The 18,672-nt window shown below is 44.9% G+C and overlaps 1 protein-coding gene across 4 annotated transcripts in view; it reads right to left on the bottom strand.

Annotated features, from left to right (window-relative positions):
* Window positions 1-503: 503 nt before the first annotated feature.
* ERBB4 (erb-b2 receptor tyrosine kinase 4) overlaps window positions 504-18,672 on the bottom strand; it is a 662,107-nt gene continuing 643,938 nt past the window's right edge. For 2 of the 4 annotated variants that reach the window (XM_075027921.1, XM_075027919.1), the window contains exons 26-28: window positions 13,358-13,405; window positions 12,066-12,357; window positions 504-9,406 (exon numbers count right to left, since the gene is read on the bottom strand). In XM_075027921.1, the coding sequence (XP_074884022.1) occupies window positions 8,970-9,406; window positions 12,066-12,357; window positions 13,358-13,405 (777 nt within the window). In that variant the 3' untranslated portion in view covers window positions 504-8,969. The remainder of the gene's footprint in view (window positions 9,407-12,065; window positions 12,358-13,357; window positions 13,406-18,672) is intronic. The other 2 variants (XM_075027923.1, XM_075027922.1) reach the window with 1 other exon arrangement.

Here is an 18,672-nt window from a genome sequence, read left to right as displayed (position 1 = left end):
TGCTCCCTGCCCCAAGAGCTGACCAGTGACACCCGTGTGCCAGCAGGACACCCCGATGGGGGCTGTCCCCCAAAGGCACTCCCTGCCTGCAGTCACGGGGCTGCCCCACAGCCTGCTGGGCTGTCCCCATCTCAGGGCCACCCCAGTGGTGTGGGGTGTTGTGGCGGTAGGGGTGGGGAGAAAGGGAGGGACTTTGGGTTTTGGCAGGGGCACTGTGGGGCTGGGGAGTGGGTAGATTCGGGTCAGGATGGGGCCGCCCCCCCAGCCAAGGTGCCCAGCATGAGGGTCTCCCCGAGCAGGGTCCAAGGCTGCTTACTGTCAGGACACAGGCAGTCCATGTTGCTGGAAGTGCTCAAGCCCTGGCAAGAAATTTCACGTGTACACAGACTTTGTTTTGTATTTTATTGAATTTCATTTATATTAAATTAAAAATATATTTCTGACAGATTCATGTAACAAAAAGGCAGAACAGTTTTCAAATTGTTCAGCTGGGATGAGCGTGGGTTGATGCAAGGTGGGTCGCAGTCTACATTTGCCTTAACAAACAGATAAAGCTCTACCCAAGGACCATGAGGAGAAACTCGGGACTGCACACGGGGGGGGAAATATAACCACACGAAGAGAAGATCCACAGGTTTCTCCCCAGCCTCCAAACAAGACAAAAGGGGGGGGAAGGAAAAATAGAAAAAGAAACCATGAAAAGAAGGGAAATTATGCTAAAATATGTACCTAATATTAACCCAGGTCAGTAAGTATTTTAACAGTGCATAATCCTCGATAGCTAAAATATGAGAAACAAAAGGTTAAAGTAACATTACGCCACACACTATTGGCATACCCTACTGTGTAAGCAAGTGCAGAAAGTCTGAACACACCACAATAGTGCTTAAAACACAGAATCACACAGAATGCCAAGAATGGTACTTCTAACCGAAACCAGAGGGTGGGAAGGGAGAGAAAGAAAAGGGGAGGAGCAGCTTAAATCACAAGCAAATTACCTATATACAAATCAACCCTAAGGACAATTATGTTCCAAATAATGGTGTTCACAAGGAAAATAAAAGCAACATTATCCTTATTTACAAATGCAACTAGCTGTGTCTTTAACAAGCTATAAAAATACTATTCACATTTTCAAAGTAACATACAGTAGTTTTTGTATTTTTTATTTTTGTTTCAGAAAGGCAGCTAACTCTGAATGCATCACTTTGCAAGAAATGAGTGTCTTCCCCAACACGCTGATGCTTCTCTTATTCTGACGGTACTCCGTAAGGCAGAAGTATTGTTGTCTCTTTGCTCTCTGAGAACACAGAGAATTGGCTAAAACCCAGACCCTCCCCATCTCTGCCCCTCACCCACCTCCCGGGATGTGGCTGGGACAGGCCAGCTGCAGCAAGCGGGGCCCAGGGAGGCAGCTGCCCCCCATGCTGCGAGCCTCGCAGCAGCTCGGTGCTATCCCTGTGTCACCTCCCAGGTGGGGCTCAGCCTTTGGTTTTGAAGGGACGGTAATGTCATCCTCCTGACCTGAGAATCTGAGCCTTGTCAGAAAAGAAAAAGTCGATAGTTCAAGACTGCCAGGTCAGGAAATAATACATTTTGGGTATCATCTCGATTTTCAGAAAGACTTCTTCTTCCCCTCAGTTTCCCCTCCCTACACTAGGGCTACCACCTCTTTAGAAATTCCGGCTTATGATGTTGGGGAAATTGCAAAAACTGGGCAAAAAAAGGGGATTAAACCCATTGTATGTATCAAATGTACCAATTTCCAACATTAAAATGCTATAAAAAATGTTGTGTTTTCATTGGCCTGCATTTTCCTCTTAACACACCCCACCATGAAACGACAAGTACCCAGCAACGACCTTCAAGTTGCCGTCTTCAAAGGAACAGTGGTTTAGTGCATTCAAAGTTAGCTACCCCTTAACACAGCTGCTCAGTTAATAATCGACCCATTTAACAGCAGTACCAGTTTATGCTACATATGTCATAGTACCTTACCTCAAAAGAACGGCATACATATCTACACTTACTTATAAAATACCATTCACAGTTTATTACTGTGGTTATCCCAAAAGGGTTTAGTCTTCGGAGTGCTATGGACAATACAGTGTTTTCTCCCCGAGAGGGCTCAAAGGTTGGGCAGGGCATGGGGACGGTGGCGCTGTGGGGACCAGACTGCTGGCAAGCAGCACTCATGGCGAGCGCACGGCAGTGACAGCCGACGGCTGGATGTACGTGTGTGCTCTGCTCACACCCGAGCCGTCAGCGAGAGGGTGCTGTGTGGGATGCACCTTTGCCCTGGTGGTTTCGTCCACAACATGCCTGGAGCACGATATCATGGCTTTTTTTATTGGGGAGGGGAGAAGAACTGGGACATGATGAGTCACACTGCCCAACACCTTACAAACCTCCCTTTAAACCCCCTCTCTACCAAGGTCCACAAAGCTCTCTCTCTCAAAATTAAATAATAAAGAAGGGGAAAAAAAAGCAGCTCTGACTCCTCTTGGTTCCCGATGGGGATAATGTCCTTAGGTGTCGTCCCCCCCCCCCCCCATTTTCCTGGCTTTGTCGGCACAGACCCCAGCTGGAGGATGCCTGGGGCAGAAGCACCTCTTCAGGCTGGCGCTGGTTAGGAGACGCGCTGGGCTGCGGTTCAGGCAAGTCCTACCAACATCAGTCAGAGCTGGCCGCCCCAAAAGGTGCTCTGCATCCTCCAAACCTACAGGCGGATCCTAGCTACCACTGCAGTACCACTCACAGCAGCCTTACCTGTCAGTCATTTCCGCAACAGCAATGAGCCTACCAGTGTAACAACGTACTGATCCACACAATGGTACAGGAATATGACCTTATGCTAAAATAAAATTAAAACAAAGGTGGGGGCAAGTGATTTTTGGACATCTGAGAGTGGTGCTTCTAACCACAAAGCTTTATTTCTGTTACTTATTCCAAGTTTGAAAGCCCCATTCGTAACAGTGACCTTTGCCACCCCTCTAATGCTTAGCAAGAGCCAGAAAATTAAAAAGAGGGGGAATCTTGCAAACACAGAGATGCCACAGATTGTCCCTGGGGGACAATCACAGCTTCTTGTACGTGATGGAGTATGAATGTTACAGCCAACCAACCCTGCCCCGCGCAGCCTTGGCTTTCTAAAAAAAATTTGAACCCAAACTCACAGATTTATATAACAACAGACAAGCTCTTTTGTCAGCAGCAGAGGTCCACAATCCACGGGAAATGAGACTATTGCAAGTGAGAGAGCTAGAAATGCACAGGTACACAGCCTTCACCTAACTGCAAATCACAACACCTTTTGAAAAATAATTCCTTAAGGGAACGCGAGGCAATAATCTCCCCTTTGAGATGCTCCTTAAGAACCAAAGAGGTGACTAACAACTGGACGCCTGGCTATGATGGTTCATGCTAAAGCCTCTGTTCCACCAGTTGCCCTCAAGCTAAAGAGCCCTCAAAGCAGGTAAATACCTACGGGAGCTCAATAGTTCCAAATGTGATTGGGAATCAGGCTGGGAATCCCTGTAAGCCCCTTGTGCAAAGCAAGGGGAAAATCCATCCCGACAAGTGAGCGATGCCCCAGCTGTCAGTCCCCGGGGCATTTACGTTACTCCAATTCCTCCCTCCTAAAGGGTCAGCAGGCAGAGGGTGTGAGTGTCTGTGTGTGGGTGCTGCAGTGGCTGCTACCCTCTCCATAAAGAGATGCCTGCCCAGGGTGCGCAGAGCTCTGGGGGGAAGCAAGGCTGACCGGGACACCTTCAGTTATCCCGGGCAATTACATGACCAACAGCCTAATTCTGACTTGTGCCAAAGCCTCCTCATCTCCTGGGTGGTATAGAGGAGTGCAAATAACCCCTTCACTCCTTTAGCTGCCACCATGACACAGGACACCTACACAGACACCCCACCAGAAAGAAAAGATTTTTTTTCTTTAATATCCGAGTTTCCCACATAGGTCCATCCTCAGAAAAAAACCCAACCCCAAGCTACATTTCTAGGCTGACTTACCTCACAGCTGTACTGCCCAGCTCTACCTATAGGTATGGAAAAGAATGGACCCACAGAGAGCCAGGGCCAAGTTGGTCTTTCGGAGCTGCCATTTTCTTTGCTTCTAGGCTGGGACTGGTGGTGGCTGAGGGTGAGGGGACATGCTCCCCTATAACTCCCGATCAAATCTTTAGTGGAAACTGGTATCAGATCAGTGGCATGTGTCCCGGCTGCCCTGCCCCAGCACCACATCTGCACAAGTGCCCTCTGCAGGCAGCCTCTGGGCTTACCACTTGTGAGACAGGAAGGGAAAGGTATTTCCCCACTAATCCAGGAAATAATTGGAATGAAGTCATTGCATACAATTCCTGCAGTCAAGAAATGCATTTCCTACCAAATAAGTGGTAAAACCAGCAACCTTTTTTTGTACAAAGAAAAGGATTTCAGGGCTGAGCTTAAGGTACCTGAAACAGACCCACACGGCAGCTCCTACTGCTGATACTCACTCGGATTTATTTCTATTGCTTGCTCCCTGTGAGAGATGACCGGTTTGAAAGCAAGTTGTAAATACTCTGCTACAATCTGAGTGAACGGCCATGTAAGAATCCCTCCTGGCTATTTTGCAGAAAAAGAAAAATTTGAAAAGAGCTGAAGAAGGAAACTTAAAAGCAGTTGGTTTCAGTCAATTATGTTACAGCAAGTCAATCAGATCCAGCATCCACATCTGTTTGAAATAACCCTCAGGTAGATAATAACATCTAAGACAAGTATCACTGAAAGAGATTACAAAAAAATAAGCTGTTGTTCTCTTTTATTTAGCGCGTTGCTTTGTACCTTGGATGATGGCCGATACACACCTGGATATCTGCTCTTGAAAAGTTAGTCACTGCTCTTCTGCCGCGCAGGTGACGATAAGGGAAAGCAAAACATTTACAAATAGGAGACTGCAATATAAAATCCATAAAAACTGACAGTGCTGTGTACAGATACCATTGTTGAACTAGAGAATTAATTACACCCAGACAAAATACTTCTGCTGGTGCTCTCACCTACTGCTTTGTGCTGACCAAACACTGTTTGTGTGTGGAAATACCTGCTTTTCCCCACCAAACCTGTAATTATTCATTAATTAAGCCTGACCCTTATCTTTCACAACATAATACAGTGGAATGTTTGCCGTGATTTTGGCATGTACATTTGCCTGACTTCTTTCACCAAGCCAGCAGCTATACCCACTAAGGCAAATGTGTGACATAGGACCAGCCAGGTATTTCTGCTGATCTGATTAAAGCAGCCAAATGGTTCTGCTCTCAGTTTTGCTTTCTTTCTTTAACCATGGTTAAACTTTCTTTGGCAAAGAGACAAAAAATCTGCCAAAGTAGCTCAGAGGCAGTACTCTTCCAGAGGAAAGGTGCAGATTTACGGGCTATGTTCAGAAGACTGCTATTCTTACTGGGGAAAAGGAAGCCGCTAACCAGATGCTCAGCACCACGCAGGCCCTTTGCACTGCAACCAAGGTCAACTACTGGCACAGCAGGAAACGTAAGGGCCATTTTTGGCAATTGCAACTCAAACCAGAAGCCCAGGGAAAAAAAAAAAAAAAGCCCACTTGTGAAGCTGCAGTCTGTTGAGTTTTCCATCATCGGGAATTACTGTATTCATTAACCCTTTGTTTTCCCTCTGCTATTCAAGACACAGCTGGCATGGCTCAGCGCGGCCCAGCCTGGCTGTGTGTCAGAGCCCCGGTGTAAGGTAGCTCCCGTTCTGGCCTTCATGCTGCCTCACTTCAAGGAACCTCTGCATTTCCACACTACTTAATACATTATATCACACCCACAGACAATAATTAAAATGAATAAATAATTCAAGTTTTGTAAGAAATAAAATGTTAAATTGTTAAAACTCACAACTATTTACATTTTGATTATTCAACGGGCTTGTTTCCAACACTGGTACTACTTAATTACCAGAGAAACAAACAGGCCTTACCTCCATTAGCAGCTACATCCCAGCACCATCCCACCTGGGTTTGGGGGTGTGCATGCTTCTGCCCCAGCAGCCTTTGAGTGCACCTCTTTGAATTCGAACACCTAAGTACATCCTAGTACACTAGAATTTTATTTTTCCTCCATTAGGCATTACTCTGTTACAAGACTTGCGCAGGGACAAATCACCCCTTTCTCCACCTACCTCTGTAACCTGAGCTGCTTCTGTGCTCAAAGAGGACATCCACAATCCTGCGCTGGTCTTTGTCTCCAGGCAGCCTGGCAATTGCATCCCAACCTGGCAGACCCTTGCCCGTGCTTCAGAAAACACCCTGTGAGCACTACCGCTGGCAAATCTTCCCTGGAGGGGTGCCTCCAGGACCTCGTGCCACCCCTCTGCACCCCCAGCCCCGCCACCCCTCTGTGCCCCAGCCCCTCCCCAATGCCTGCCTCTGTCCCCTGCCAAGATCCTGAGGAGTTACAGGAGGGCACTAGGAAGAGGCAAGGCCTCTCAGGTGCATGATGCTTCTGTAACCATCTATCCCACTTTAGCGGTCTGCTGGTCATTTTGTTCTGCCACTACAAACCACCTTGGTACAGCTTGACCCAATGTCTCCTTTTAATAGCTTCAAATGTCTGTACTCGTTCTTGCTGTTTTCAGACTTTTCAGCTACGTACTCAGTTTACAGGTTTAATATCCACTCTGCAGCTGGTTCAAGCTGGCCTGAACACACCTGACGCAGAAACAGGCTGTTGGCCGCACAAACCTTGACCTAATGATCATACACAATTTTTTTCGCACCTACAAGCATAACAACCAACCCAGGTTTGAAATCTCTTCATACCTTTGTCAAGCTGACCCTCAGCCACCAAGATTTGGGTAACTATTGCTTGTTTCTTACTCCTTCCTCTGCTTCCCTACAATTAAAGGTGGCAAGCTGTTGAGATGGCAGGAATTTGGAGGAGCTTGATGTCATTTCCAGACCACTGGTTGTTGCTGGTTTTGTTGCCAGGTTAGGTCACCCCAAAGATCTTGACTTTAATAGTACTGAAGCATATAAACTGAAATACTGTTGTCTCACCTAAGACTGCCATCCATCAGGTACTGTTTCTTCCCCTTTAAAGGCCTTGATAGATAGAGACATAGGCAGATCTTCAAAGGTACTTAATAGTTCCTTAGGATTTTTGGTGGGAACTAGATATACAAATGCTCCTACACACATGGGCCTTGGCGTGTCAGGAGCAAGCCATCAGTGTCTCTGGCCCTTACACCTCCCTTCCCAGCTCCATCTGCCTCAGGTTGCTAAAAACGTCCAGAACTCTGGCTGAAAGATATTACCAAAGAGGAGCAGGCCAGAGGGTTGGGGATGTCTACCTAAAAATTGAGGTTGATGAAAGCAAAACTAAGTGCAAGGAGTACTTATTTACATTTTTGATGGAGTCATGCGTATTTTGACTTCTCAAACCTCATATGCACCGTCTTCTGTACCAGAGTAAATCCTCCCTTTAGAAGAAAGTATTCGTACTGTGCTGCAAGCCAGAGCAAGACATTTGTCTCCTTGGATCCCTTTCAGGGCTTGCTCTGCTGTCCTTCACATGGCAGCAGTATGAGCTGGTTGCTCTGTCACTGTATTCTCTGAAGCAGTCAATGCAATGGCTTCTCAGAACTGGTAGACATTGTTCCAAAGACTTGATTTGCTTCATTTTGGCATTTCCACAGTCATCCTTTACATATAATTCATTTTTTTTAAATTTAAAATTATTATTTTGTATTTTGCTGGTCACTTCCATATTGCTTCATTCAAAATCCAGAAAACAGTTCAAATGAAATTGTAGCTTAAGTGCAAACTAACTTTCCAGTGAATCACTATGTGCATTTTCTCCAGTCCAGTGTCTGTCTTCCAGTTTAAAGGACCCTTCCCACCACCACCCCACATAACACCAGCAGACTTCATGACCCATAGCAAACTCTCCAGTTCTCCATCTTGTCCTCAGTGTTGCCTGACAGCATCCCCAACTCCCTTCATGATCACGAAGAAGAAAAAGAGGGAAGAATTTTTTTAGGTCTTTTTATGCATTTATAGTCACCAGGTATAAAACAGGAAAGCAAAGTTTTTGCATACAAATCTTGGTTTCTTGGCCTGTCTTTTAGCTTCAAAAAGAACATGTTGGAGGCATGGTTTTGTTACTCTCTTCTGAAAGGGTTTTTTGTGTTTAAAGTGTTTGTCATGTTGGCACATATACAAAAATGGTCGTGTCACGTACCAGTTCTGAGCAGGAGTCTCTGTGGTTAGGAATTGGCACAAAATCATGCTGTGGCTCAGAAAAAGGGTTTAGCCATGTTTTAGAGTCACATCATCATTTCTTGGAAAGCCACGATGAAGATCTGAACAATTATGAAAAGCCAGGTTAGCAATTTTCAGTTGCTGGGATAGAAAGTGTTAGAGAAAGAAATTGGATTCTTAATCTCAATTACTATGCAAGCACACATGATATAAAAATTGTCCATTTTTCCCCCTATGAAAACTGCGTTGAGATTTCCAGGAATGCTGTACAGACTCTCATCAGTTCCTGCTGAAAGAAACAGCCTCTCTGTGGCTTTCCCTACAGTGTCTGGGTTGAATCACTGAGAACTAGCTCAACAGCAGGCAACACTGCCACTGGCCTTTACTGGTACTGTCTGGCTTCTCTGACCGTCTGACCCTCTGGATCTGTGGAAAGTGAGAAATGCCAGGTTGTACATGCCTTCTTTCAGTCTCTTTCCTTCCTTCCTTCCTTCCAGATTCCCAACCCAATCTGCAAACAACTCCAAGACATCCTTTCACTTAGAAATATCAAAATGAGTGAACTGGCAAGAAGAGGAAGCTTATGGGAGAAAAGGAGGGAGGGAGGGAGGGAGGGCGTAGAGAGAGAAGGAGAGAGAGAGAGAGAAAGAGTGAGGCAGCTAGAAGGGGTTGCCTTTCCAATTCTGTAAGACCACGGTCACTACACCACTGTATTTCTGTGTCTGTAGGGTGGCGGGGGCAGCACAGTACCAGGCTTCAGGGAGAACTCAGAGAGGTATTCAGGATTCTCTGCCACAATGGGCCGGATCCGTCCATTCTGTTTGTAAAAGTATTTTGTGCTGTACTCTTGCAGGTAGTCTGGGTGCTGGAGGGTGCTTCGTGGGGGCAGGCTGTGGTTCCAGTAGTCTGGGTTGTCAAAGGCCTTCTTGGCTTTCTCTGGCAAATTGTTCTTCAGGTACTCAGCATTTTCCAAGGTGTTTGCAAAAGTATTGAGGTACAATGGCTCGTTCACATACTCATCCTCTGCTTTGGGCTGCCCGTTCGGAGGGTTGTGATACTCTGGGTTGTCCACAGCTTGAAGATCTCCATTCTTTCTTCGGGAAACAAATGGGTTCTCTTCCACCGGGTTTAGGTAATCTAAGGAAACACAAAAAATAAATCAGCAAAGAGAGGGAGTTATCCATCCACGTAGCAAGCACCATGTGTATGTTACTACCAGGCAGTACCAGAAGCAGTACTTGGACTTGTGTGTCCTCCACCCCAGGCATTTCCTGAACTCCAGATGAGATCAGGTGCCAGCTATGTTGAATGCACACTTGCTAAAAGGGAAGAATTTACAACCTAAACAGACAATATGGGTTAAAATGAAGGGCCTGGAAGATGAAGTGACTCATCAAACACACTGGCAAACTAAACTACAGCTCTCGCTGAGCCATAGCCCATGTGCCTTGTGTGGTCCTGGACTTCCTCTCGGTGTATGATCTACAGGGCCCAACACACCCAGTGACTTCTGCCTCTGCTGCTGACTCTCTGTGCAACCTTGGACATATCAGTCAAGCCCTCTGCTCTGCAGTCTTTCTATCCAGAACGCTCTATAGAAATCTTAGTTCAGCCTCTCTGCACAAAAACAATCCCCAAGGGCCAACTTCTAAGACAGCTTCATTTCTAACAGAACAATTTGCCTAATTAAAAACCTTCCATCCCTGAAGGACAAAGGGCCTCGAAGTATTATGAAAAAAATGATTCAAATGAGCCCTGGAAAGGGTACAAGAGAGCCTTACATCAGCTCCAAAACAGGACTTGGAACAGGTTACAGTTGCTTCAAATCACTTTCTGTGGATTAACACCAGAAAAAATTGTAGCTGAATTGCAGGAAGGTTTTAAGGCATATGGTGCTTGCATGGAAAGCTAGATGGGAGGTGGGGAGAGAAGAGAAACATAAAGACACTGGCTGTCCTACGTTGAAAACACATGCTTAATAAGGTCTCTCCCATGGTCACACACAGCCGACTGAGCCATGGAACAATGAATTCATTGAGTGTCATGTCCTGCCTTGCTCTGTGTACAACAAGGTCCTGCTGCAAATGGAAAGCCAGTCAGCCTGGCCAGGAGAAAGGTCGCTGACACTGCAAGTGGGCTGCAAAGGGAATGGCTTGGATGTGAGCCAGGGACAAGAGTGACTGGGGATGTGATGCCTGCAGCAAAATATGTCAAAAGCATCCAGTTCATTCAAGGCTGGAAATCATCAGATCAAACCTATTTCCACTATTAATTTTGCCTTTCATCTCACAGCCTAGAAGTTCCTTGCAAAACAGGGTCTCCAAGCCACCGCCATTAGTGAGGGATGATCTCTCAGCCTGCCTGTGCTGCACAGGGATGCTAACACAAGACCTCCATTTCCAGTGGCATGGATCTGGTCGTGGGCTCTGGAGATACCTCCACACAGAGTCCTGCCTGCAAGGAAACAGGTCTCTGCCTGTTATAAGAGGGTGGCTATGGTCCTCACTTTAGCTCTGTTTTTTATCCAGGATGGGGCCAAAACAATTAAATTGCAAAAGTTCAAGACTTAGCGAGTACCTTTGAGCAGATAGCTAAAACTTCGCTGAATCTGAGGTGAAGAGGCCTCAGATCAGCAAAGGCATGTCCGCCTGTACCAAGAGCATAGTGGGAACACATTTTATTTTAGCGATGACAGCCAAGCAGTGCTTTGATATGAATCCCCCATCTGACAGCGTGCAGCATTGTGGCCACACTGTGACATCTCTGTGTCTCTGCCCAGTGAGACAGGAAGGAGGTGCTTTCTCCTGAGCCGCTACTACTGCATCCGCAAGGGCTCAGGTAGCACCTGTGAAGTGTTAAGTTCCTGCAGAACTCTGAGGATCCCCAGGGTGAACCTGTCCGTGAACATATGTGTAGGCTCACACTGAAGCAAACTTACAGCATCAAATCCCTTACTGCAAGGGTGGTTGCTGAAATGCAGGGCCATGAGTGCACTCCCACAATTGCTACTGCTGTGGGTCAAGCCCCAGGGCTCCCTCCATTTCCACCATTTCCACAAAGGGTTAAGTGGCTTTCAAATTCTTAGGAAACACAGTAGTTACTTGGCATTTCCATTTGCATTAATTAATTTCTTTAAAGCTAATGCAAAGGTTTGAAAACAAATTACTAATGACATATCCCCTTACATCTAAATGACTGCTATCACTATTTAAAAAGGAAGAAACGAATGATGGCAAACTGGGAAGTGTAGCACTCTGAGCTGGCACAGATCTAGGCAAACTTCACCTTGCAGTGATGGTCTTTCTGAAGCACATCTTGTTCTTTCAATCCTAAAGTTCTCTTGGGTATAAAATGCCAACTGTGTTTACCGGTTCTGTGATACGTTCGACATGACATTTACCAAGCACAATGCCATGAAGACAAAGAAGATCAATAAACAAAGCGAAGTGGAGACTACAGCTGGCCAAAGATAGATCCTTTTCTTGGAAATAACTGAAGATTTGTGTTTGGATAAGAAAGGGGTTTGGCTTTTTTTCCATCCGTCTCTCTTGTTATTTCCCAGAAAGAAAAGGGGGAATTACCAAACTTGACATATTGGCACATTTGAGCTTTTCTAAGTAGAAAATTAAGGAAAGAAAAACAAACCCCCATGCAAAGAAATATTAACCTAGTCAGAATGTTTCAGCCTTGCTGGGTTACTCCATAAAGTCATTTTGGGTGAAAACCTGGTGATGTAGAAGAAGGGAGAATGCAGTCAGACTAGATCAGGAGCTTCTCCAGAAAGGCAATTTTTTACCTGTTTTAGGTTTGTCTCGCATCGGTGTCATGTACCCATCCTCATCCAGCTCTCCCCGGACGACCCGCTCAGGTATGAAGACTGTGGGATCAGCACTGTACCTCTGGGTGCTGCTGTCCTCTTTTGCCAGGGTTGCCACTTGTTTTCGTATTGTGCCATTACAGCAAGTATCTTCAAAGATCTCTGCTGTGGCCCCTTGAGCAACTGGGGCTTCTGGTATTACACAGCTGGGAGCTCTGTATGGCATTGGCACTTCTGCAGCATAGCCACCATCTCGATACACAAACTGGTTCTGTTGAAGAAGAAAAGGCAGCATGAGAAAGGAGGCTCCGAAGGGAGAGAAGATTCAACAGCAAGACATCTCTGTGGCTCCTGTGCCTTTCCTGCCACACTTGCTCAATGACACATTTCACTAGGCAGGTGAAGCCTTGTCCATCCTGCAGACTACTGCACTTCCAGCACTGTGGGACTAGCAGCAGCACAGGCTCTGTTGTGGACCAGCAAAGCATCTGTCTGCCCAGTGGTGCTGACCCAGGTTCCCCTCCCAGAGAGGCATCATCGGTGCAGCAAGGGGAGCAGGGAAGCAGGCTGGCTGCTCAGGGCTGGAAATGTGGCAGGAAAACTTGTCTCCTACCTAGACATGTGGAGGTTGGATATACACAGCTGCAAGAGGCAAACATGGTATCTCCTCTTCTATCACTTTGGCAATCTCCCCTGATCTCTGAACAAAACCCTTAAACCTCATGTTAGGGAAATCCCCTTCTGGAAACGGGACTGGGGATAGAGGACAATATCATCTCTGAACTCTGTTTATTCCTGGTGAATAAACACTTTTACGGTGTCCTGCAGTGACAATCACACAGTCACCCAAACACTATGTAATTCCATCAGGTAGTGCATTTCAGGCTGGTGAACTGTGTTCGTACTGATACCTCAACTCAATGGTTCAATCCAACCTACCATTTTGCTTGTCAGCAAGGGCGTGCAAGGAAATTCCAACATCATGACCTATAAATAGGAAGGTAAAATGTACAGATTCATCCAAGCCTGTTACCTAAGTGCTTTTTCAAGAAAAGTTGGCAGTTGTCAGAATTTTGGGTGTGGGTCCATAGAGTCTGCACATGAATCCAGGCTGAGTGTAGAGATCTTGACTATTTGATTGCTTATATACACACTTCATTCACGACTGGCTTTTGGGCCATGTATGTAGGAAAAAGGGGGTTGAAACAGAAAATACGTAGTGAAGGAAGGAGGAAAACCTAAAGGATGAAGGTTGAATGTGAAATACTTACTCCTGACATAGGGGTGTAGGCAGGAGGAGGGCTGTGTCCAATTTCACTCTAATAGGAAAGAAAAATGGAATGATGGATATGTAATAAGAGGTCACATGAATGAAACAAGTCCCATGAGCTGTATGAGCTAATGGGGAGAAACATGCACATCAGTTAGATTTCCTAACTGAATCCAAAATTCAAAGAATTCAATCATAGCAAATGTCCCACCAACATCAACAAGCTGTGTGCCTCACCAGTCTTAGGGAGGGCTACTGAGTTCCTCTTGCTGGGTAAGGACAAGTGTCGTGTTACACCTGCTGACAGCTGTATAACCTGCTAATGTCTTGTGTCTAATTTTTGGAAAGGCAGATTGTACAGAAAGAATGACAGATGGTACACTCAACTGCAGAGGAAATACAGGGCAGGAGAAGTGCAGAAAGCGTCTAGCTCCAAACCAAAGCTTCCTTTCCCAGGGACAAAGCAGGGGAGGAATAACCAGGAGGGCAGGAGGGTGCAGGACCATCATTAGTCACAGCTAGCTTAAGAGTCACAGGAAGAACAGCCCCTAAGCTTTGGTAAACCCAGATAGCACAGCAGCTCCTGGATTTCAAGACTCCAGGAGTCCTGCTTTCAACATATACCACCCTTCTAATGTTACCTCTATATCACAGGCTAAAGGGTTTTACTGAGAAGTCTGCAGTATCCATGCAGAGATCTTAATTTTGATATTGGTTTCTTGAACCATCTTACACTGCCCTGTGGACCCTGAACTGCTGTAACATCACCAGCACAGTGGCTGCATTTATACCTATTACTCAACACTGGCCTGTTTTTCATAGAGGAAATGCTGATTTTTGGAGGAAAATAAAAATAAAACAAAGAACTCTTTATTTTTCATGTGTTTTTCTAGTGCCAAAATGATATTTTTGAGACTACAAGATCAGTTCTTCATAATTACTTTGTTTCCTATTTTGTTTCAAAAACTTTATCGTATTTCCCTTACCTCCTAGTTGGGGGAAAGAAAAAGTCAGGGTTTGAAAAAAAGAAAGTCTAAACTTGAGATAAATTAGAAGGAAAAACCCACTGCCTCAGGAAAGAAGTCTAACCACCCTGAGAACACTCTACTTTAGAAGATATCTTGTTCATCAAAATCTGTTTCAAAAACATATCCACACCAAGAAACATACCAAAATTAAAAGAAAAGACAACATGCATCTTCTCATAGTTAAGGATTGGATATACTACAGTCAATCTTTCCCTATTAAACTTCTTGCCAAAACATCAGGATGGAGATGATGGTCACTGTCAAATATCTTACTTTATAAAGGAATGTTTTGTGTTTAAGCAAAATACCTGCACCAGGAAAAACCTTAAACCCAAACTTTTTTTAAATGCATGCTGTCATTCTGAAGACCCTCTTCCAGTGATCAAAAATACACCCATTTCCTTCTGTTTGAAGTATGCCTGCAGCCACTTTGTTACTCAGATGTAGCACCTTGTGTTTGAGGTGTAAATGTGGTGATAGGTCATAGTTAGAGATACACTCTTCTCAATCCCCATGAAAATTCGTCTGTATTTAGCCAAGTTATGACCTAAAAAATGCTCCGGGTTGCAAATTACAAAAGTGCAGGAAAACCTTTGTTAGCTGAATTGTCTATCTGCACCATCCATTAGGAAGGCTTGAGCAGGACTCTCTCTCTCGAGTTGTTTTTCCTCAGGGAAACTAGGTCCCAGAAGGAAATACAGGAGAAGATCTATCCCACGGTCTCAGCGACCCCCCTGCCAGCACCAGTGCCCAAGGGAGGAGGAAGAAACAGCAGACTGAGCAGACTGCAGAAGAGTTGAGAGGTTTGCAACGGAAGTGATGCTGGAGGAGCTGGCAGCAGGGATGGTCAGGAGCCAGGGCACGGTGGCTTGCAAAGGAACGGAGGGCAATGGTAAGTGAGAGAGACTGTGAGGTGCTGGGAGGGAAAAAGGGTTGGCATGTGATAGGAGGCTGAGTAGGAAGGGAGAGATGGTAGTAAGACCTAAACGTGACAGGGAGGAATGGGAGGCACAAGGACAAAAGATAGTCTGAAGCACCAAAACACCAGCTTCTCTAGAGGCTGGAGCCGAACTTGAATCTCTGCTGTCAGTAAATTGCTCTTGAACCAAATGGCCAAATGCAGGCTTGGTTCAGCCAGTGCAGAGGAAACAGAGCAGCCACCGGTCCTCCCTTAGCACAAGTGGCAGAGCTCTGCTTTGTGTAGTCAGTGTACAGGTGAGGGAGGAGGGACCAAGACACCACTGAAGTCTAGGCTAACTGTGACTGATTTCACTAAGCTTTTGCCAAAGAGCTCATTATGTTTGAAAAGTAGAGCTTAAACTTAAGACCTAGGCTTAAGTTCCAGAAGAACAACAGCCAAGAAAAGTTCACAAGGAGGGAAGGAAGAACCAAAGTCAGCAGTTGCCTGGCTGAGATCATCACACTTGAGAGTGAAGATCGTAACAGAAGAGGAAACAGAAGACACTTTACCAGAGATTATGTTTTTTGATGGGAACAGACATCAATACACATCTGGTTACAGGCTGCACAGCAAGCTTGTAACTTGGCAGTCTTCTGCAAAAGGTTTGTTTGGGACAATTGGGAAGATCCCTTTAAACAGGGAACACTGTGGGAACCAGAGACGCTCTGATTGCAGAGGTCAAATCCCTTCTGAACCCCCCCCACCTTTCTTTTGTACCACAGACTTACAGTCCATTTGTAACAACACATGGGCAATGACAGGTTACAACCCAGAATGTGTTAGACAAAAGGATGAAAATCATCCCCTGAGCCTGCCAGCTGCTACTTTGAAGTCCTACTGATGGCTACAGGATGTTGCACTGCAGGAGACTTAATCTGCCTTCTCCTTGCCCTCTGATATCATATTTACTTGAATTCAGGGAAGCTTTCTGTCTACTCCTAAGAGGTGGAGAAGGAAAGACCGAAGACAGGCAAGTAGTAAGCTGTGGTCTATGGAGGGTGGTGAGGAATTAGGCAAACTGATGATTACAGATAGGATCCAGAGAATAACTACAAAGTGGTGACTAGAGAGAGTCAACAGTGAGGAATCCGAAGCTCTGCTGGGAATCGTCTACCTCCTTGTAAAGCTTCCCAGCTTCCTTGCCTCCCACCTGTAGGCTGCGAGATCCGAAGAGGGGGGTTGTTTCTTTTGGTTTCCAAGGTGGCTACAGCACTCCAGACTGCACAAAAGAGCTGTAGCAATACTGTATTAGTATTATGTGCAGGGTATTGGAGTTCGCTGCTGTCCACTTTTCACAGACACTAAACCAGTGACTGTAACCACTCCTTTTCTATTCAGTACTACACCATGCTATATCACACACCTTTAATTTACATCTTTCTATTTTCACAGAGGCACTCCCATAAATCAACTTGTGGTTCATTGATTCTGAATGAATAAAGGGAGAGCTGTCTTAAACTATTTTTAGTTCACAGCCCACAGTAATCTCTTAAAGATAACTTAGAAAATCAAGTCTTTTGTCAACAGGCTTGACTTCAGTACACAGGGCTATGCTCCTCTGCCAGTAAATGTTTAGATGACTAGCAACTTAAAAAAATACTGTTCTAGGATGGCCACATTATCTATCCGTGGGCATGCTTTGCTCCACTCTCATCACAAAAGGCTAAACCCACCATCCTATCTCTAGATCTTCTTGGCCATGACTCTAACATTTAAATACATACTATGAAACTGTAACAACATAATAACAGGCCCTCTTAGAATAGCCCTGTCCCAAGATGTCAGGAGAGGATGGACTACCATTAATGCATTTATTGCTATTTTTGCTGACAAGACCGTTCCCAGTCAGTGACCTGCCAACTAAGATCACAGAAACAGTATTTTCTTCATGCCTGCCCTTTAGCTCTGAACTAAACAAAGCTGTCTTGCAACACCATTAACACAGAACCTTACAGCTTGGCTCTTCTCCAAACCACTGGTGTCTGCACACTTTTTTAATTCTTTACTGTTTTTCCCCATGAGTTAATACCCTGTGGCCACTGTTCCAAAAAAGGAGGCAAAGAAAACAGCTGTGGTGCCAATTAGTCAGGCTGAAAATGCGATATAATTGTTTAAATGACTTTAAATTGCCTGCTAATTGTCATCACTTTTTAGGCTTCCAAGATAACTACTGAAAGCCCCAGCCAACTCTTATTGGTCGGGACATGAATCACAGTGTGAGCAGAAAATACACCTGGACCTTACCAAGTAAAACTTAAATAGCTTGATCTGCCAATTTACTTTGTTGATTTTTTTTTGGTCATAGTTTTTGCATCTTAAATACTATCTTGAAAAAAAAAGCTGATGTTCCTTTACTGAGAAAATCTAGATTTTTGGATTTCTGATCCTGAAATTCTGACCTAAATGATCAAGATCTCTAGCTTGTTGAGATGGACAGAAACTTCAGAGGCCGGTTGCTCAAAGACCTCACTACATAAGTCTACTTAAAAAGTCTCAACTCGCATACTAAAAAAAAGAAAAGATGAATCAATAATCACCCCTTTTTGATAGTGTAATATGCATTATAGCCAATAGCTCTGGAGTGCATACATCCATTGCCATTTAAAGTCTAAGCATTGTCCAGAAAGAGCCTAGCCTTTTTAACTGCCCATGAGCAGCCCTAACTAGAAATGCCCAAGATTTTGTTCTTTATATCACGATTGAATTTTAGGCACAAACATGACATCAGAGAGAAAAGTCAAAAAACAAGCAAATGTCCTCTAAAACCTTTAGAGGCCCTTTGGTATTAAATACCAGTATCATATCAGCTATTACAACTGCTAACATTTGTGTAAAATGAGCCTTGATAAAAGAGAGGTAAATAACACTTTTCTGAGTATTGGCTTGTGTTATTGCTTTCTATTCATTAATTTCACTCTCCAATTCCTTGCTTCTAAAATCTCCCAAAGGTAAATATCTCCTTTATAGCAGGGATGTAATATTTTCTGGCTGCATGTTAAACTGTAATGAAATCAAAGCCTTGTTGGGTCCTGCCACTCATATTTATATAGTTATGTGAATATGCCTGACTTGTCTCTTTTCATTTGCGTCTAGTGTCATGCTGAGAGTATGGCACCCAGAGCTGTGTTCATCCCCCTGCCTGTGCTACAGCTCATCCCACACCAGCCCTGCAGTGACCACAGCTGCCTTCAAAGCTGCACCCACAGTAGATCTCAGGTGGAAGAAATGCTGAAGGTACTCAGTGATGTGATGCTGCTGTGGGACTATGGGTGGTACAGGACTATCACCAAACAGAAAATAAATAAAACTATGTATTTTACAGCATGA

This window comes from Buteo buteo, chromosome 5 (genome assembly GCF_964188355.1).
Source record: "Buteo buteo chromosome 5, bButBut1.hap1.1, whole genome shotgun sequence".
NCBI lineage: Eukaryota > Metazoa > Chordata > Aves > Accipitriformes > Accipitridae > Buteo > Buteo buteo.
Note: the sequence above shows the minus strand (reverse complement) of the source record. Positions and strands in the feature narration are given on the sequence as shown.